Source organism: Chrysemys picta, chromosome 5, assembly GCF_011386835.1.
Source record: "Chrysemys picta bellii isolate R12L10 chromosome 5, ASM1138683v2, whole genome shotgun sequence".
Lineage (NCBI taxonomy): Eukaryota > Metazoa > Chordata > Testudines > Emydidae > Chrysemys > Chrysemys picta.
Window position 1 is genome coordinate 6,496,111 of NC_088795.1, and position 21,511 is coordinate 6,517,621.

At 44.6% G+C, this 21,511-nt stretch overlaps 1 protein-coding gene across 50 annotated transcripts in view; it reads left to right on the forward strand.

Annotated features, from left to right (window-relative positions):
- ADGRL3 (adhesion G protein-coupled receptor L3) overlaps window positions 1-21,511 on the forward strand; it is an 820,109-nt gene that overhangs the window by 538,435 nt on the left and 260,163 nt on the right. For 48 of the 50 annotated variants that reach the window (XM_042860378.2, XM_065595838.1, XM_024100865.3 and 45 more), the window contains one exon: window positions 19,717-19,797. The exons of the other annotated variants lie outside the window; for them this stretch is intronic. In XM_042860378.2, coding sequence (XP_042716312.1) covers window positions 19,717-19,797 — 81 coding nt within the window. The remainder of the gene's footprint in view (window positions 1-19,716; window positions 19,798-21,511) is intronic. 50 annotated transcript variants of the gene reach the window in all.

Consider the following 21,511-nt stretch of genomic DNA (forward strand, 5'->3'; position numbering starts at 1 on the left):
TGAAATTTCTTTGCATTGTTGTAGCCATGTTGATCCCAGGATAGGAGAGAGACAAGGTGGGGGAGGTGATATCTTTTAATGGACCAAGATCTGTTGGTAGAAGGGACAAGCTTTCGAGCTGCAACAGAGCTCTTCTTCAGGTCACCTGAAAAGATCTTAGATATTTCACTTATTAATGGGTTAAGTCCGGTGTGGGTTGAAGATTAATATAAAGGGCTAAATTCTGCTCTCATTTACAGATGTGTAATTCCTTTGGGTTCTTTATGGCTGCACAGGTGTGATCAAGGGCAGGATCAGGCCCAATGTATATCTGCCAGTCTCGTGCCACATGGAAATGAATGAGCCCAGAACTGGAGCAAAAAGGAACAGATCCTAAAACCTCCTGTATTACTCATTGATGAATGAAGTACTGAGAAAGGACCCTGTGAAGTTTCTAAAGCCCACAACTCCACCAAAAACCCAATTGTTACACTCTGGGCATTAAAGTTCTTTTGAGTTTTTAAATCCGCCACTAAGCCATGCTGATCCTTGTTCTTAAAAATGTTGGTCATACTGGCAAGGAGAGTGTGGGCTCCCCCTGCTGGCTTTGCAGCCTTTAAGGAAGGGAAAAAGGACAAGTCCCAGAGATTTGACAGTGATGTTGCCAGGTGCCACAAACATGCTGGCTCCCATCAGGTTAGAAAAACTCTGGAGAAAGCTCCAATGTTTGGCAAATGAAAAGATGGTAGATAGGTTTTAAAGGTGTATTGCGAGCCACAGGTGAGGAAAAGCACTGAAACAATTCAGCAATACTGGAGTGTCTTTGAAAGTTGTGTTCAGGCTATTTGGTACCTGCTCATCTTATTGGGAATGGGGAAAACTTTGTACTGCACATTATTGGATGATATAAGGAGACTACAGATGCCCTCTCAGTGGTTATGACATGGACATGCCTATTCTTGCGATAAACTTTTATGGTACTTCCAGCATCTGAATATCAAACGGTTATATTAAAAATTGTCATTGATATAGTAAGTTTATAGTTCTAATAATAATCATTGCTACACTAGCTTTACAGTTTTACTTATTCATTGATACCGTGGGTTTATAGCTTTAATAATTAAGAACTTCCCAATGCTTTAATTTCATTTTCTCTGGGGTGGGAGAAGGAATTGATTTTCAACCTTTGAGAGGAGTCCAACAGAGTTTTCTTTGATCCAGTTAATGAGCGCTGTTATTGGCATCCCAAGTAAATTCAGAAATAAAAGCTCCCCCTAGCATTTTTAACATCCCCCCCAAAAAATGTTGTCACCCCACTTGATAAACATACTCTAGATAAAATCTTTATTCCTCCGTATTGGCTGAAGAATCTGTTTTTATTCAAATCCTCACTCCACTGAGGAGGAAATAGCCTGGGATCTTTGAAACCTTGCTCTCTCTGTCTTGAAGAATTGTCCATATAGATACGGCTCTGATAAGCAGTGTCTCAGAGCTTAGTTAGTAAGTGATTTCCTTCTCTTCCCCCCACTCCACCCACATCAAGCCTAAAATCCTGGCTCTTTAGAAGACTTTTGATTGAGAGAGAAAATACGAAAGCGGTGTGCATGTCTGTCAGAGTTTGATCAATTTGCTCAAACAGCGCAGTTTTTCAGCTGACAGCATTTTAGCACTCAGAGGGGAGTTGTCAAAATTTCTCTACAGGCAGCCACGTCCTTCAAGCTAAGGCAAACTTTATAGTGTCTTTAAAAAGATAAGGTGGCTTGAATCACCACTCTTTTTAGTTCATGGAGAAAGTGTCCATCCCCACCCCTGGCCCCATGTGACTTCTTTACTGCATAAATGTAATGTTCATATCTTCTCTCTCTTGACTGCATCCTTTAGGCTTAAGTATCTCTCTCTTTATGCTAGGACTTTGAACCACAGAAAAGTCCACCCAGCTAACTGAAAATACTGTCAGGCATGCTGTATTGCCTGCTTCAAGACTGGAGAAGATCAAAAGAATTGATTAAAAGAAGTGAGAGTGCTGTGACCCAATTAGAAAAGAAATTGCACATTTCTTCTTGCGTTTTCTTAATGAGAGTAGTTCATAGAAATACCACAATTAAAAAGTCTCCTTTGACTTCTTATTATCCGGCAGTCCCATTTGTATTGCATCATCTCAACAATAATCTTGATGAGCTCACAGTCATGGAAAGTGTGAACTGTCCAGAGATAAACAGTGTACTGCAAAGATGTTTGCCCAGCTTTCTCAGGGTGACCACTTACATGCATTTTAGTGGATATACATTAAAACATGTATGTGGCTTCTGGTTGTCTTGATTTGTTAAGTGTGACTGCTTTGCTTCATTGAGCCCTTTTACTGTTAACATGCTAGAAGTGCAAGTACACAAATGCAAGGAGCCTGGGAAACGGGAATGAAGCACTGGATGTGTTACATGAAGGACTGCAATTATGGTCCACTGGCAAAATGAATATCCTAAGTGGAATGCCAGTGCAGATGTATTCAGTCTTCCTAGGAGGGACAGGAAAGGAAGGGGTGGTGGAGAGGGGCGCTATACATCACTAATGTATACAATGACAGTGAGGTACAGTTTGTAAATGAAGCCTGTTTGTTAAGACACATACAAAGGAAAATAAAAGTGAAATTAGACTGGACATCTGCTACAGGCCAGGAAGTTGGGAAGAGAGTGAGAATGATGAATTCCTGGACCAAATCTCAGTGTTTGAAACTACAGGACTCTTCCATTACCATTTCTGTGCTAATGACTCACAAAGCCACCTGTCCACTTGTGATCTGTCTCTAGCCATCCAATACAGGATCTCAGCCTGTCTCTCTGAGAACCCCTTCTGAATGGTTTGCCATTGCAATTTAAGCTTAACATGGTCAAAACTGACATCCTGATCTTTTCCTCCCGAAACCTGCTCCATCTGTGTTGACAATGACATCCTTAATAATAAAGGGACTGTGGCCAGTGGTAGGTATAAACACGACTGGATTTTTAGTACTGAGAAGAGAAATGGGTGGATATATTGCCACTGGCTTTTAGTAACACATTTGGCTTAGTGTTATGAAAACAAAGGCCACGTCTACACTACAGATTTGTATCGGTTGCTCAGGGATGAGATAAATCCACACCCCTTAGTGACATAGATACACTGACCTAACCCCCAGTGTTGACAGCACTTTGTCGGCAGGAGAGCCTCTCCAATTGACATAGCTACTGCCTCTGGCGGAGGTGGATTGACTACGCCGACAGAGGACGCACTCCCGTTGGCACAGGAGTGTCTTCACTTAAGAGCTACAGCGGCACAGCTGTGCCGGTGCGGCGATTTACGTGTAGATCTGCCCTTACTCTCTACATTAATTCAAACTGGCTTGGTGATGACCACTGGCAAGATTGAAAACTGACCTTAAGCAAAGGATCGATTAAGAGGGTGATGGGTATTGGGGTATAGCAGAGAGCCTTGTTAGCTCTGATTTTATTTAATATCTTAATTATTAATGTAGGAGAGAGAGTAAAGAGTGCGTTAACAAAATTCACAGTCGATGCTACATGGAGAGGAACTGTGAACGCCAATGAGAGGGGAGAGATGATGCAAAGGGCCCCAAAGAGGTGAAGTGTGTGTGCAGAAAACCTACCACGTGAGATTCTGTTTGGACAGTGTGAGATCATGCACCTGGGACCAGATCATCCAAACCACAGATCTTCGATGGTAGGGAGAGTCCTGGAAAACTGCAGTACGAGAAGAGACCTATGTGACATTAAGGGTACTATCCAGACTGCTGAACAGTTGTGTCCCTTGAGTTCTCCAACATGGGGTGCTTTTACACAGCTTCGCTGTGAGATCCACCACTCTCGGTCTGGTCACATCCAGCCTCCATCATATAAATTACTCTCAGCTGAACCATAGGATTGTCATAGCCAGCCACTCCTGAATTATATTGCAGAGAAACACCAGCAAATTCCCAGTCCCAGACTTGTCTCCAGAAATGAATCCCTTGTACTGCCCAGCATTATCCTTCTAGACAATACAAGCTCATAGAACAGGGGTGGGCAAACTACGGCCCACGAGCCAGAGCCAGCCCACCAGATGTTTTAATCTGGCCCTCAAATTCCCGCTGGGGAGTGGCGTCTGGGGCTTCAGCCAGAGAGCAGGGTTGGGGGCTGCTCCACGCGGCTCCGAGAAGCAGCGGTATGGCCCCCCTCCAGCTCCTCCGCGTAGGAGCAGCCAGGGGTCTCCACTCTGCATGCTGCCCCTGCAGCTCCCATTGGCCGGGAACCGCAGCCAATGGGAGCAGCAGGGGCGGTGCCTGCAGACGGGGCAGTGTGCAGAGCCACCTGGCCACGCCTCTGCATAGGAGCTGGAGAAGGGACATGCTGCTGCTTCCGGGAGCTGCTTGAGGTAAGCGCCCCACAGACCCTGCACCTCTGAGCCTCTCCCTGTGCCCCAAACCCCTGCCCCAGCCCTGATCTCCCTCCCGCCCTCTGAACCACTCGATCCTAGCCTGGAGCGCCCTCCTGCACCCTAAACCCCTCCTCCCCAGCCACACCCCAGAGCGCGCAGCCGGAGCCTGCACCCCTTCCCACACCTCAACTCTGTGCTTCAGCCCTGATCCCCCTCCTGCCCTCTGAACTCCTCGGTTGCAGCCCAGAGCACCCTCCTACACCCCAAACTCCTCATCCCCAGCCCCACCACAGAGCCCGCACTCCCAACCAGAGCCCTCCCCCCTTCCCCCACATCCCACTCTCCTGCCCCAGGCCACAGCCCCCTCCCACACCCTGAACTCCTCATTTCTGGTCCCACCCTGGAGCCCGCACTGCCAATCAGAGCCCTCACCCTCTCCTGCACCCCAACCCCAACCGCATGAGCATTCATGGCCCGCCATACAATTTCTATTCCCAGATGTGTCCCTCGGGCCAAAAAGTTTGCCCACCCCTGTCATAGAAAGTCCATCATTTCATTAATAGAAAATCATACGCACAGATCCTGTTATCTCAAATGAGTTCCCCAAACACTGCAGTCCAAACACACTGGCTTAAATAAAACAATAAATCAAGTTTATTAACTACAGAAAGAAAGATTTTAAGTAATTACAGATAATGAGGCAGAAGAGTTAGAATTTTGTTACAAGAAAACAAAAGGTAAAATGCAACTGATATGTAACTTAACAGGCTAAGTGAAGTCAAAGCAAAGTGTCTCTCTCACCACATGCTTTTGCAGTCTTACTGGCTGGATGCCTTTCAGCCAGGAACCCTCCCCCAGTTCAAAGCTGTCCCTTTTTTCAGGTGTTGTTGATGCCATGAGCAGAGAGAAAGGGAGGAATATTTGGGGACATCTGTTCCCATTTCTTATACTTTTCCTCCTCTTTGGGAATGATCTTCAGCTGGGCTTCAGGGGACAGAAAGTCTGTTGGTATGGGCACTTACAGCTGTTCCTTTGCCAAAATGTCAATTTCTCTCTCACACCCTTTTTCCTGCCAAAGAATGACCGCTTAACCAGGTCATAATCCATTTGATTCTGTTGACACCTGGCTGAGGTGTCAGTTGCCTTTTGTATCTGAGGAATTGGTTTGTGCCTGTTTTTCTAAACTGGAAACAGGTCTCAGTACAGTCATAGAGTAGAATGTTATCATTTTATGTATAATGTTGCCGCACACATTTTATCAGGACAATAATGACCAGCAGATTATGAGTTTTCAAATGATACTTCACATGGCATACTTGGTACAAAATGTATCATGGTCTTGTAAAAGGGGTGAACATAGGGATCCAGACGGTCACAAGCTAACAGTAATCATGAATGTGCAGTGCTATATGGCAGCACAAGAGACTAACTGCCTTGGGTTGAATAACACTGCAGAGCAGAGAGTTGATACTGTTCCTTCTCTCTGTGCTTCATTGCTACCACCCTTCCTCAGTGATTGAAGGCAACAGGACTGTTCATGGAGTAAGTTACTATTCAAAATGAGTAGGTATGTAAGAATCTGGCCCCATGAGTAGTGTGAGAGTACACCAACAGTAATGCATGCAGTTCTGGACTGCAGACAGTGTTAAATCAATACAGGCAGTTCAAAGAAGAGCAACAGAAATGGTTAGGGGACCTCGGAAGAGTGATTTTTTTGAAGAGAGATTAAAGAGTTACATACAGTGTAGCTGAAATAAGCCACAGTTAAGGGGGGTCTGTAACTACATGGAAATATTACTGAGGAGTAAGCAGCAGAGACTGAGATTATTTATTTAGGCTGATATACAGAGGTGTAACTAGGAGAAATGGGATCTGATTAAGAAAAGAAAAGTGCAGGTGGAATTTGAAGGAAATCTTCCCGACAATGAGATCTAGTGTATAGTGTCCCCAGGGAAGGAAGGGACGGACGGTCATTTTGGACATTTTAGCTTAGTTTGGACAAAACACTACATGCACCAAAGGCAAAAGTCTTGCATCGGCAGGAGATGGACCGGATGCCATTGCATAGTGTTGGGTTTTTTCTATCTCTAACCTGCACTGACCCAATCTTACAGTCCTGTCTGAAGCAAAACGCTCAGTGAAGCCTGACCCACAGCCCATTGGAGTCCCAGCGGACTTTTAGATCGGGGGAGGGATAGCTCAGTGGTTTGAGCATTGGCCTGCTAAACCCAGGGTTGTCAGTTCAATCCTTGAGGGGGCCATTTAGAGAACTGGGGTAAAAATCTGTTTGGGGATTGGTCCTGCTTTGAGCAGGGGGTTGGACTAGATGACCTCCTGAGGTCCCTTCCAACCCTGTGATTCTGTGAAGATCATTGTCCTGAGAAAGGGCTGCAGGCCATGGTGCCACAATTTTCAGGTTAAATTCAGTTTTTGAGGTTCGACAAGACAACATCTGTCAGGCACCACTGGGCCTAGGACCAGCTGCTGGCCTGCTTCCCAACTTCACTGCTTGGCAACCAGTGAGCCCAACGGCTTTGGAACTGACCGAGTGGCCACTGCCCCGGACTGGCTGTCAGGGCTTAGTAACCCTGTTTATAAGCCCGGCCTCTGCAGCAGATCAGTGGCTGCTCAACACTTACCACACCCGTAGCTGCTCCTACCCTTATCCAGTCCCTGCTCTAGCCTGCTTCAGGTTCCTGTTTCCAGTCCCTGCTCCGGCTCTGCTGTAACCCCTGCCCTCCTCCAGCGTCAGACTTCTGGTTTCGATCACCGGCTCTGCCTCAGGCTTACAACACAGGAATACACGCCTCCCTCGGTTCTGCCATTTGTCTTCTGCCCCTCTGGTATGCTGTCCGCTTGCTTCCTGGACTCTGCCCACCCTAGACTCTCACTTCCATCACTAGACCTATCTGCCCATGGCCCTGACGGCTACAAGATCTCAGAGCAAGGTGAACTTAAATTATCTTTCCCACTGCTGACCTTGCTCTGTGCCGTTCTCATTCACGAGTTCTCATCTCCTTCTGGGTTCAGATTGTTTTTGTTGCTCTCCAAATCCCCCTCTCCCTTCATCTCCTCTGCACATACCACTTCTTTCTTTGTTTGTTTTCCCCAGCTAAAGCGATTGGGAAGTGATATTTCCTAGCATAGCAAACACATCTGGGAGTGAAAGAATAATTTAATGTGTCATGTTTCCTTTAGCATGCTGGGAAAGCTCTGGAAGCAGAACTTAGAAAACATAAAGCCCTGCAGGTCAGCGCTCTGGCTCAGTGCTCTGGGGAAAGGCTGATGTAAAGAGACTGCTTTGTTCCACAAACTGCAGCATATTCCTTGGTGCTGTGAGTCAGGTCAGGAGGACAAGATTGAAATATTCCAGCTCCGCAAGACCTAGAAGGATCATTTTCACCTGAGATTTAATTGCTAAAATAATGGGGGAAGGGTTTTCTAACAGGAGGCATTACCTATTAAGTTGTCATTATAATTAAACACACACACACACACACATACATCTCTCTATCTATCTATATGTTTTAGGAGTGTGTATATATATAATTCCTAAAGCCCATAGGCACCTTTGGAAATCCGCAGTTCCCACTCAAGTCATTGGGGACTGATTGCTCAGGAATTTTGAAAACAGGGCCTCTCGTATTTAGGCGACATAGACTCCAGTCCTGCCCTCTGATCTCCACAGTCGGACCCACTGCACCTTCATGAGGCTCCTTGGAAGACAGTGGTGTTCTGCATGAGTGCCAAGGTCCACCCAGGGAAATCCGATTGCACGGCCGAGGCCTAAAGGTGGAATGGGAATTCAAAAGAGGAATGATGCATTCTGAGAGCAGGTTAGCCCATTTTATTGTGCTGTCGGTTTACACAGCCAGTGCCAGATACTGGTGATATATTTCCATTTTGTTTTCAGAAATGAGAAACTTGCATTATGAGGGCTTAACTAATTATCTCCCTCTCTCATCTCTCTTCCTTGATTGTGCTTTCTTTCTTTCTCGGACCCTGCTCCTCCTTAGCGCCCAGCAATGCTCCAAGCCAGCCGCTTGCTCTGATAGTGACCAATATCATAGTAACTCTGCATCTGCTTGGGAGGCCATGGCTTGCAGCCAATCTTAGTTCTGTTCCCTAGATCATCAAACTGCCTTTCTAAAGAAATAAGGAACCTCTACCACCCTGGATCCCATAACCAAGGAATCTACATGACTTCTGTGAATAAAGACACCTTGTGTTTCAAATGTGTTTACTTATACTCAACTTACGACAGCATTAAATGTAATACATAGCTAAGCCAATATATTCAGTGCAGTATTGCAGTTTTGTTCCTCTCTGCAACAGGCGTAATATCCATGGATAAGAAATGTTTGCTTCCTATGCCTGTCATAGCCTGGGAAGTTTTGGCATACCCATGTGAGATGAATTAGGACAGGCCTGTAGTATTTCTTGTGACTAAGGTGCATGACTCTGTGCGTTGGTTTACTATGAGTTACCTTGTAAGGAGTTAGATCAAAAGAGGGTTGCTAAGGGAGGAAAGAGAAAACAATGTCACAGATAAGAGTCCTTGAGGAAATAATGGGGAACCTGTTTATTGGGGAATACCCCCTGCCTGACTCCAGCCAGGCTAAGGACAGTTCATTCTTCCCAAGACTAAGCCTACAATCAAAAGGCACATGCTAAACTGTCGAGGAACCCAGGCCTAGAGAAGGGATTGAGTGAGTGGCCCGAGGCAGCCATGGGAGTGTCAGTGAGCGCTGGGAGGGAGAAACGGGTAGCAGCAGCAGTGAGCTGCTCGCAGTGTGGTGACGGAGGTGAGTGGTCAGGCTGAAATGTTCGAAAGCTGCAAGGAAAGAATAAGGGTCAGGGAAAGGGAAACGCTTTACTCTTTGCTTTGCATGCGTTGTACCTGGGGGTGAATGAATAAATAATGCTTTGTTTCGAAGAAGCTGTTTTTGAGTCTCGTTAACCACCCTCGCTGGTCATAGGTCCCCTGAGCGAAAGGGCGGACCTGTCAAACCGATTTGGGCCTGTTGCATTAGCACAGGTGGGGCTGCATCCCACAGATCCAGTACCAATGTGGTTGTCCCGCACGGTTCCCGCTAGAGTGAGGTGCGGGAAGCCAGGCCTCGTTACCCGAGGGGTACACTGAAGACAGACTGAAAGGCTTCAAAGGCGCAGTTTGTCCTGTAAGCCTGACAACATGGTTTGTGGGTTTTCTGTACACTTGTTCCTTTGAGGCGACCATTTTCTGTAATCCTATTCATATAAGTCCAGCATTACTAGACGTCTGCAGAGGGGCAGGGCTCGTAATACATGCAAACATTACTACTCAGGGATCTGGTCATCAGACTATACAGTACTGGAAGAGTGTAGTGGACAGTATCCTTTTCCTTTCAAACCTGTGTCTATCATCTACATAATGTACATGAGCTATATAGCCTGAAGGTGGCTTTAGTTGCTAATGTTGTACCTTTCCAGCCATACTGGTGTGCATTTTATACTTGCTGTCATTCCCCACACAAAATGCAAGAGGTAAAATAGCAAAAGAACAGAATTACTGTATTATTAGATCCCCTCTTTAGATAGGTGGTATTCTCGGATTTCCTCTATAGGAGTCATTAAAGACTTACGGGGGGAAAATAAGCCCCGTGGGAGAAAAACTGAGAGTTCATGTTAACCAAAGGAGATAAGGGGAAGAAGGCCTGTTTTTCAGAAGAAAAAGGTAAACTAGGTAATAGTTGCATTAATAAATGAGGAGGTGGATGAAATCCATGCAAATTCTAAAATGACTTAATTAACTGCTTTATAAAGTCTATCTGTCAAAAGAAAGCTAAAGAAAAGAGGTTTAGCCAATAGGGAAATGAAGGAAGTGTTTTAAAAATAGTCATTGATAAAAAGCCAGTAACGGAGTACTTGGAAGAATCTGAACATAGGCAGATTAACAGACCTGGAGGAAATTCATCCTATGATGCATTAGGAGTATTTGTTAACAAATGTACAGCCCATTAATAATAATCCTTTTCTTGAAAAGTCATGAAGAAGTGGGTGGTTTCCAGATGACTGATAAAAAAAGAAACAGGGTGCTAACTTTCAGAGAAAAACTAATGATCCTGGCAATTACCATCCCGCAAAGTAAAATTAAATTGCTGGTTAAATAATAGCTCAAATATTAACATAAAAATTGGTTAATATCTAAAGGATTACAAAACCATGACCAAAAACCAGCATTCATTTATAAAGAACAAACTGGATTGCTTTTAAAAGTGGAAGGATTAAATTAGAAGATGAAGCAGACACGGTAAATATAGTGCAATAGTAGATTTTAGTAAAGCATTTAATATAGTGTCTCAGGAAATCTCTCACAATTGATTCAAATTGGCTTGTCCAGGAGCATGTCACACGGACTGAAAACTAGTCACATGGGCTGAAAACAAAGCCGCAGGGACCAGTGTTAGAGTCAGTGCTATTTAACTTCTTATTAATGATCTGGGAGAGGTGACAAACAGTCTAAATTAAATTCACAAATGATGCTAAATTGGGAGGTGTTGGAAACATCAGTTGGGAGTGAAGTAATACAAAAGAACCGAGAGTGGTTAGGAATGTGAGCATGAAATTAAAGAAAATTCCACTTTCAGAAATGCAAGCTAGCATATCTCAGAAAGTGAGACAAATACCATAGGTGATCTGTGGGAGGGTGAAATATAATACCAAAAGGAGACCTAGATTCAACTGAACAAGAGTTTGCAATCTGATATGATGTCAACAAAGTGTGGTGCAATGCGCACCTAATACAGAGAGGCAACATGTAGCAGAATAAGAAATAAAATCTCTCCAGTCCAGTGGATAGAACACTCAAAACCTATGTGACTTTGCCCACATTAATTAATTTACTCTGTGCCATCTGGAATTGGGAATAATGCTTCCCTACCTGCCATGGGTATTGTGAGGATAGAATCCATTAATGACGGGTGGGCTTAGATACTGCAGTAATGAGGGATGGATAAGTACCTTAGATAGATGAAAATTTCATAAGGAAAACACCCGAAATAGCTTAGTTCTGGCTATCTCTTCTCTAGAAACTGGAGGGAGTTCAGAGCAGAGTGACAGAGCAGACAGTCTTCCTGACTGCAAAAAGAACAAGGAGAACTTGTGGCACCTTAGAGACTAACAAATTTATTTGAGCATAAGCTTTCGTGGGCTAAAACCCACTTCATCGGATGCATGCAGTGGAAAATACAGTAGGAAGATATATATACACAGATATACAATATACAAATACTCACCAGCAACCACACAACAAAAACACTAACCCAGGAACCTAGCCTTGCAACAAAGCCCGTTGCCAACTCTGTCCACATATCTGTTCAGGGGATACCATCATAGGACCTAATCACATCAGCCACACTATCAGAGGCTCATTCACCTGCACATCCACCAATGTGATATATGCCGTCATGTGCCAGCAATGCCCCTCTGCCATGTACATTGGCCAAACCGGACAGTCTCTATGCAAAAGAATAAATGGACACAAATCAGACGTCAAGAATTATAACATTCAAAAACTTCAACCACCCTGGACACTTCAAAAACAGACTCCAACGAGAAACTGCAGAATTGGAATTAATTTGCAAACTGGACACCATTAAATTAGGCTTGAATAAAGACTGGGAGTGGATGGGTCATTACACAAAGTAAAAACTATTTCCCCATGCTATTTTTTCCCCCTACTGTTACTCATGCCTTCTTGTCAGCTGTAGGAAATGGGTCATCCTGATTATCACTACAAAAGTTTTTTTTTCTCCTGCTGATAATAGCCCACCTTAATTGATTACTCTCGTTAGAGTTGGTATGGCAACACCCATTTTTTCATATTCTCTGTGTATATATATCTTCCTACTGTATTTTCCACTGCATGCATCCGATGAAGTGGGTTCTAGCCCACGAAAGCTTATGCTCAAATAAATGTGTTTGTCTCTAAGGTGTCACAAGTTCTCCTCGTTCTTTTCGCTGATACCGACTAACATGGCTACCACTCTGAAACCTGTCTTCCTGACTGAAAACTGATAGATTGGGAAACTGTCTCCAAGGGAATTCCCACCATTTGAAATATTTAAAGAGACACTATCAACTTGAAATTTATTTTTTGTTTTCTTTGTTTAACAGTTAAAACTCTAATAATGACACCTGCTCCTACATTTCCTGCCCTTTGTGTGTTTTTTCAATCACATTTTTATGTTGCTGTGTGAAAGATTCACACACACAAAATGGGGAGAAGTTGCTCACTGAGGGATAACAGTGAAACTGCTGGTACGTGGAATGATGCCACCTGCCCAGAGTGAACGAAGGGGACAAAAATAGAGAACTGTTTTTGTTTTGCTCCACTCTCTTTCAGCTATACTAAACAGTAATGTCAACCCCAAGCATTCATAAATCATGAGCCAGGCCCTCTAAAACCAAGAGGTTGGCTTTACAAATTATGTGCTTTTTGAAAAAAAAAATTGTTTTTTTATTTGCCTCCTGGTTTTTTGTTTTTGTTTTATCCTTAAGACTTTGTTTTTCACCTAGTCTTTGCAACCATGCAGGCTAAAATCTTAAAAAAAAAAAAAAATCCTGAGTTTCCCTCATAATCACATGACTCCAGAAGCCCAGGCTTTCCAAAAGTATGCCAAATATTTCAAGCCCTGTGATAGAATCATGGGAATTGGCTACACTAACAGCGGGAGATAAGCATTGTCAGACCGTTTGTATTATTTTTTTAGGTAGATCGTGTTTAACTAGATAGACTAGATAAATTCATGTTTGTTGTATCTGTAGTTTCTGTGACTGGTCCCTAAAATTGTCGATAGTGTTTTGTACCTTATGAAGCAGCCAACGGAGGAGAGTCTGGAGATGGCCTGTTGCGCCACTTGACAAAATGGATGTCTTTCGGCCCGTCTGATGTTTTTGTACAGTGTTGGCTCTAAAATTCATTGCACAGCCACTGAGTTTATTTTTCATGTGTCAGACCTAAAAACAAACTGCACATGCTGTATTCTGTAGCGCGCGTGTACACGCACACACCCCATTTGTGCACCTGACCGCCTGCAATTCATCATGGCTCTAAAGCCTTCCTCTCATTCCCTCTCAGTATTCATTGACATCATAAAGCCCAATTAGGCTTAATGAGTTACATTCTCCCAGCTTCTATCAATGACCATTACTCTTACCGCTACCCTTAAACAAAAGAAGGTTGGTTGGTGTGCCTCCCTCATTTTAATCTCTCCCCCTTTTCCTGTTGCCGTCAATGGGGAGAAGCCCATCAGTGACCTTTGATCCACAATCACTGACTTCATTTCCTGAGCAAGTGAAGCATGCAGCCGCTTTGATGCTCCCTCAGACATTGCTAATGTGGCGGAGGAGAACAATGACAAATGAGACGAAGGGGGAGGGAGGGAGAGGGAAAAAGAAATCCGAATGAAGAGATTAGATACGAAATTGGCAACTTTATCATTCGATTCCTCTGATGATTGCATTTGATTGCTGCTTACATTTTTACCTGAGAACCAGCTTCAGAAACACCAGATGGTTATAGACAGGATGGGATTTGAAGCGGGCAATGCAAGCTGTTATTATTCTAGGCATGCCGAACTTTTCATCAGCAAAAGAGACATCTTGACCTCTGGTATTCCATCAGTAGCAGAGACTTTACTTTTTGGATTTTTTTTTGTTTTTTTTTTTAATGAGAAATGGGGTTATTTGTGTAAAGAGATTCAGCGACTTTTTGAATTCTCAAAATACTTTGGAAAATGTCTGCCTTACTTTTCAAGCAGTGTTTTGCCTCACACAGCCATGGTTCCCACTAGGGTTGCCAACTGTCTAATCACACAAACCCAAATACCCTTCCCCTACCCCTTCCCCAAGGCCCACTCATGCCCCGCCCCTTCTCTGAGGCCCCACCCCCCACTCCCTCCATTCCCGCTCCCTACAAGGGCTCCGGGCTGAGTCTCGGGCAGGGGGTTGGAGTGCGGGAGGGAGTGAGGGGTGTGGGCTCCAGGAGGGAGTTTGGGTGCGGGAGGGGGCTCAGGGCTGGGGCAGGGGGTTGGGGTGCAGAAGGGGTTGTGGGTTCTGGGAGAGTGTTTGGGTGCAGGAGGGGGTTAGGGTGACCAGGTGTCCTGTTTTCGACTGGAACTCCCGATCAAAAAGGGACCCTGGTGACTCCGGTCAGCACCGCCAACCGGGCCATTAAAAGTCCGGTTGGCAGTGCTGCGGGTCTAAGGCAGGCTAGTCCCCGGTCTGCAGGAGTGGGATTCCACCCCTGAATGTAAGCAGACCTTTGAGTTGGCTCTGCATGTTGTTTCCTGTCTGAGAACGGGACATCAGTCAACCAGAAATGTAGTAGGTTGGTCTCACCTTGTCACAGCTAGGCAGACTACAATAACGGCATCTTGTCAGAGGTCTGGTGGAGCTGTGAGTGCTAGAACAGGCTGTCTGGAGGTTAGTGTATAATTCAAGCAGTCACTCATAATATGAGTGACCAAATTCAGCTCCATGTTCAGCTCTGCTTCCAGACCACAAAGCAGTGTTCAGCTGAAGTAAACACCAGAGCCAATACAGATGTAAGGAGGACTGCTCCCCAGGAGGTTCCCAATAATTTTCCTATCAAGGTGATACAGCAAGATACCTTAATGTTCAGGTGTTCCAGGTGAGGCTGGTATGCCAAGCTGTGGTTGAGTTTTACTCCCAAGTATGTGCCAATTGGATGGAATAGCAGTCGCTATCTTTGGACATGGATCAAGATGGTTTAATTGGCAAGGGAATTGATTAGGTAGAAAGTAGTTGTCACACTGAGAATTAGTCTCCATTGCTGGAAGTGGTCAAAGTAGCTGTGGTTCTCTTCAATCCTATGGAAGTTGTTTGCAGTGTCAACAATACTGATGTCAGCATAGCAATACTCTTTGGCCTGCATTTCGGGAAGGTTGTATGTGTATACATTGAACAAAAAGGGACGAAAACTGACGCTGGTGGAAGCCCATTGTGGAGTCCTAAAAGGTGACTGAATTTTTCCACGACTCACAGGATGACGCTTCAGTCGCTAATCATTCCATGGATGAACCACACCATCAGCCTACAAGAATAATTTGCATCAACTTGGCACTCAGCCCAACATGCCACATGGTGTTGTAGGCTGCTGTCAGAGCAATGAGGACAGCACCAACTTTCTTCCCTGTCTCAGATGTGTTTTCTATCTCCTGAATCAGACAAAGTACCTGATCTTGGGTGCATCGTCCTCTCCTGAATCCAATCTGATCTTAAGGCAGCTGGGGATTGACTCCCTTATTAATCCACGTCAGGATTCGTCTATCTGTCGGTTTGTAGGTAATACTGTTTGGAGCTGTCAGTAGTTTTCATGGCTTGGGGACAGCTTCAACTTCTGCTCTGCACCAGACTTTCGCGATGCTGCAATTCTGGGTGCCATGATTCAGAAACCGAAGCAACCAGCTTTTGGTGATTGGCTCAAAGAGAGAGACGATCTTGTGGATGTTATCTAGACCAGGAGCATTGTTAGGCTGCAGCTGATGTATAGCCCGGTCAAGCTCCTCTAGCCTTATTCCATCCACACATCATCAGTGAATCTCCAATAGAAATGGTGTGAATTAAAATTTCCACAGTAGACTGAAGGTCCTGAGAAAGTGATGACAGGAGTGGGCCAGATGGCAGGTGGAGGTTTGTAGATGTTTATAAAAGATTTGGGTCTGTCACTTTTATAGCCTGCCGTTCAATGACATCATTAGGACCCGATGGTGAGACTAGAGTGATGGAGTGACTCCCTAATGTAGGATGCCATCCTGTGGTAGAGGGGAGACACAACTGCAAAGCCAGGGATTGATAGTTAGGTGTCAGCTTTAGAGTGTGTTTCCTGAAGCAAGCTGACATGTGCTTCATGTTCTACAGCCAACTAGGGAAGGATACCCCTCTTGGCCACTGAGATTCCAATGCTATTGAGGGCAGCAGCTTGAGAGCCGACCCCAGTGCTAGGGTCTCTGATGCTGGCCATAAAAGGGACCACACTGGAGGATGATTCTTTTCAGCTGTATTTGTCTTTCACTTTTGACAATGAGAACTTGAGCTCCAATTGCGTATTTTATCTACTTCTGTTTTGCGTTTTGCTACTGATGGGGTGGGGGGGGGCACATAAAGGTTGTAGACTTGCTTGAAGTAAACACCAAATACTGCCAGTGTTACAGTACTTGCCACAAAAATGTCGTACGTGCAATACAATTGCAAAAGCTGGCAACACTGCATGAGGACTGAACTAACAAAACGATGGCATTATTGAAGACACCAGAAGTAGAAAATGACAGCTTTTTCAACGGACAGAGACGGCGTCGATCTGAAAGGAGAAAACAGTTGAGAACAGCTGATGAATTAACTTTTAACTATATATATATATATATATATACACACACACCAAGAGAGAGCGAGAGGACTGTTTTACTCATTTACAAAAAAAGGTTGGGTCAGATCTTCAGCTAGTGTAAATCAGCATGACTCTGTTTAGCTCCATGAAGGAACATCAATTTACATCAGATGAAGATCTGGCCCGGTGTAAGCGCGTGGGACTCACCCCTGCGGCGTCTCCTGCTGGTACCTTCTGAGAATTATCTCTCCAGCCGTTGGAGCGCCCTCTGCAGGCCGGTGTCCCGCTTTCGCCAGGCCCCCATGTCCCTCCCGGACCCGGTGCCCCTTGCACACCGGGGTGCTGCCCCATGGCAGTACACCCCTCAGTCTCTGGGTCTCCCCTCTCCGGAGAACCCCCAGCCCCTATCCCCGCCTCGCCTCAATCGCAGGATACTGCCAGTCACCAACTAGCCCCCTTTCACTGGGGCTCACTGCAGTCTGTATAAGCCAATCATCACAGGCAAGGGGGGTTTGGACCTGCTGCTTCTAACTATAGTGGAGCTGTCCCTCTGCAGCCCAGTACCCTCTACTGGGCCCTTACTTCAGCCTGAAGCCTGAGGCTCTGCTAGGCTGGAGCTCCCCAGCTCCCTGGCCCTTCCCCAGCACTGCTCCACCCTCAGTACCTTCCTCGACTCCCCAGGCAGCCTGGTCCCGCCCTCTCCAAAAGCTAGAGAGAGAGTGTCCTTGCTCCTGGCTTCCCTGGCCTTTATAGGGCCAGCTGGGTCTGTTTGGGGTGTGGCCCCAGCTGCAGCTGCTTCCCAATCAGCCCAGCTTTCCCCCTGCCCCAGCCCTCTCCAGGGCTGTTTTAGGCCCTTCCAGGAAGGAGTGGGTGACCACCCCGCTACACCCGGTATATGGAAGATGAAGGGAATAAAATAGATTACAAGATATGAAAATTCAGAGTGGAATCCTGGCCCTGTTTGAAGTGATGGGAGTTTTCCCCCTGACTTCAACTGGGATGGCATATCACCCTTCAAATCTAGCATAGGATCCTAGGGTGAAATCCTGGTTATAATGAAATCAATTCCCACACTCCTGTTTACTTCAATAGGGCCAGAAGGAAACATTGTGATTGTCTAGTCTGTTGTTGTACGTAACACAAGCCAAATGACTTCCCTGAACTAATTCCTGTCTCAACTAGAGCATATCTTGTAGAAAAAAAATCCACTCTTGATTTAAAAATTGCTAGTGATAGAGAATCCACCACAATCCTTGATAAGTTCTTTCAGTAATTACCCTCACAGCTAAAAAATTGGGCCTTATTTCCACTCTGAATTTGTCTAGCCTCAATTTCCAGCCATTGGATCTTTTAAAAGCTCTTATAAGTTTTACTTCCTCTTCCAGTATTTCCCCGGGATTGGGTCCATGACCTCTGGCACCATAAGTGAGAGCCATACCTCTAAGTCATTAAGGTTTTGATTCTGCAATGTATCAACACCACACTGGAGGGAGACCAACGAATTAATTTCTATCGCATGACTGAACAGTTATCAGATGGTGACTTCTGTTCACTATTGACATTGAGTGAGATATAAACACGCAACTGAGAAGTGAAAGTCCTCTTAATGTGTTAACAAACATGCATTTGCATGAAGCAAATTTCCCATGATAAAGCACTCAAAAGCAAATGTAGAGTTTATGACATGCCAATAGATTTTAAAGCTGAATAATATACAATTATTGAAGTGGCTAATAATGCAAATTATGTGAGTCAGTCTCAGTGCATAGCAGTAAATATATGCCGTTCCATGCAGGCACTCTTTTTTTCCATTTAATGTTTTACACCCCTGACGAGATGTTTTCAGTATATTGCTTATACCAGCATGGTGCGCTCTTCGTATTCTTGGATGTCATTATGAAGAACCCTGAAGACTGTACCAATTCTCCACTGTCTCTGAGGCTCGCTTGAAAACTGCTTGGAGCAACAACTGCAAATGTCAACAGGGAGCCATATTAATTATTTGGAATGTGCCCCATAAGAGGAATCAACTGTTTTTATTACAGCATGAATATTACTTGAAACGGGAAGGTTATTCTAGCTGTTATCATAATCTATGTATCATTAACTTTCCTTGTTTAGAAAAAGAGATTAACAGCCCAGAAAATTGTTATAGTAAATAGATGAATTATAACATGTTTTTATTATAAATAAAAGTTTTTCAATATAAGCAGTTACCTAGTGATCCATTGGAGAAGAATGAAGTCTTTAACAACTAAAGAACTGCATTGTAAGGTTGACTCTTAAACGGCTTTCATTCATGTGAAAGTGACTGTAATTCTGCACACCAGAGTTTACATCTACTGCAGACCAAATGTCAAACCACTATTTGTGGTAATTGACGCCATACTTTCAGTAACAGCTCTTGTAGGCAACACATGCAAAGCTTGCTATAACCTGGAACTGCTCATTTTCCATTTTGAGTCAGGTTAACAGAATGAATGTTCTTTTCCTCCCTCAAGTTTGAAATACAGAATCTGCAAATGAAACTGGATATGAGTCCATATCAGAGAATGAAATGCAAAATTCATTATGAAACTGCAACTAGCCTTCTCTAAAACAGGTCATATTGGATCCCAGAAGAAAGGTGGTGATGAGCAAGCATGTGGAGCCTTCGCTATGAGTGGCAATGGGAGATATGGCTAAATTTAAACATACAATAATATCTGTTTGGAGGAAGCAATTTTTTTTATATACATACTGAGAGGTGAAATATCCTCCATAAGGTTAATCTTCAACATCAATTTCTGTGTGCAAGAAAAATACCCGATAAAGTAGAATGTGTTTGAACCTGTTGTTGGTCATGTTTTAAGTGTGTGGTGCGACATGTGTGTTGAACTAAAATCCTTACAGATCTGAATGTGAAACAGTAGACACTGAAACCCTTGATTTGTCCACAGGGCAGGCACACCACGGGCAGGTTTCCTACATTGCTCCACCAATTCATCTTGATTCGGACCCGGAGAGACCGCCTTCGAAGGGTGAGTCCGTGACACAATCTGTGTCTGTGGGCATGGTCAGATAGCCATAGGCATGAATGTATTTTATTGGTTTGTGCAGAAGAGCCTCCATGAAGAGAATTACGGTGTGCCATCCGGGGCACTCATTTGGGCAAATTAATTCCATTGACTTAAACAGAGTTGCACCAGACATAGATTTGGCTCATGCTCTCCATTCCTTGTGTAGATTTGAGATTACTGTATTATCCCAGGGCCATTTAGTTCTCCCACGCAGTACTTTATGCATTTATGTTGGAGAACTGTCACCCTTAGTCCTCGCGCAACGCTCCCTCGTTCCCTGATTCCACTGCATAGCCAGTTTTGTAGGGGACTCTTTCTGCGCTCTCATGCGGGCAGAGGTGGTAGAGGAACAGGGGGAGCTGATGGATCTGCAGCTACTCAAGGGTGGTGAGGCCGCACCAATGTTACTCCATTTCACAGCTTGATTTTGGAGAATTCTCCCCCTATCTCATCAACTCCTGCAAAGTACAGTACGTTTTTGGCCTTGGCTTGGGAAAGCAGATTTTCCCCTAAGGGATGTACTCAGATTGTTTACAGAGTTCTTAGATCTTTTCTGTGCTTGTTTTGACTCCGTCTGTATGTGTTCAGGTATGTCAGCTCTAAGGTACCGAGTCAACTGTATTTGGCTGCATCGTAGTAAGATCTATAAGTTAAAACCAAAGATGGATATGGAGAAATCTCTTGCTCATCCAGGGGAATGCATAGGAATATTTACTTTAAAAACAGGGTGGTCCTTTTGGGGGCAGGAGAGTAACATTTCATCAGGGAGCGAGTGATGATGATCTGTAGATGGAAGGAGAAACTAAGGACACAATAATTGCCACCAAGAAAATTGTTTAGGAACCCCTTTAAATACATTTGAGTAGTTAAGAAATTCATGGAGATGAATTTCTGTATAGGCAGCTTATTCCATAATTACCTACTGCAGTATAATTGAGACAAGACATGGCACTCAGTGGACCTCGGGTCTGATCCAGTATGGGAATTCCTGTCCTCCTCCTGTTACATAACTATACAACATGGGCAATTTCACATGCAGACGTGTTTCTCTGAGTGCACCATGTTTAAAACGCAACATGCAAGTGCAAGGTTGAGTACACTAATATGTGACACCATGTGGGTAGGACCTGTTCCTAAATTGCCTCAGCTAGTGCACTCCATTAACACAGAGGGCATGCTAGATATTCATAGAATATCAGGGTTGGAAGGGACCTCAGGAGGTCATCTAGTCCAACCCCCTGCCTTCACTAGCAGGACCAAGTACTGATTTTGCCCCAGATCCCCAAGTGGCCCCCTCAAGGATTGAACTCACAACCCTGGGTTTAGCAGGCCAATGCTCAAACCACTGAGCTATCCCTCCCCCATATTCAAAGGGATGGTTCAGCAGAAAGACACAAATGGCAGGCGGTTGCTGTCTCTCTACACTGACTCAGCTCATTGATTACTATCACATCAGAACTTTCTTCTTCCCTCATCAGATTGTTCTTATCTGTTGGTGCTAAACAGTGGTTTTGGTGATTTAAAAACATGAGGGCAAATCAGTCCCTGCCCCCAAAAGCTCACACTCTAAGGCTGTGATCCTGCAACTAACGCAGCACTGGTGGACCCTGGGGCCCATGTGGTGCCCTATTGTCGTCAGTGTCTGTGGGAGCTCAGTAAAGTCATAGGGCAGATT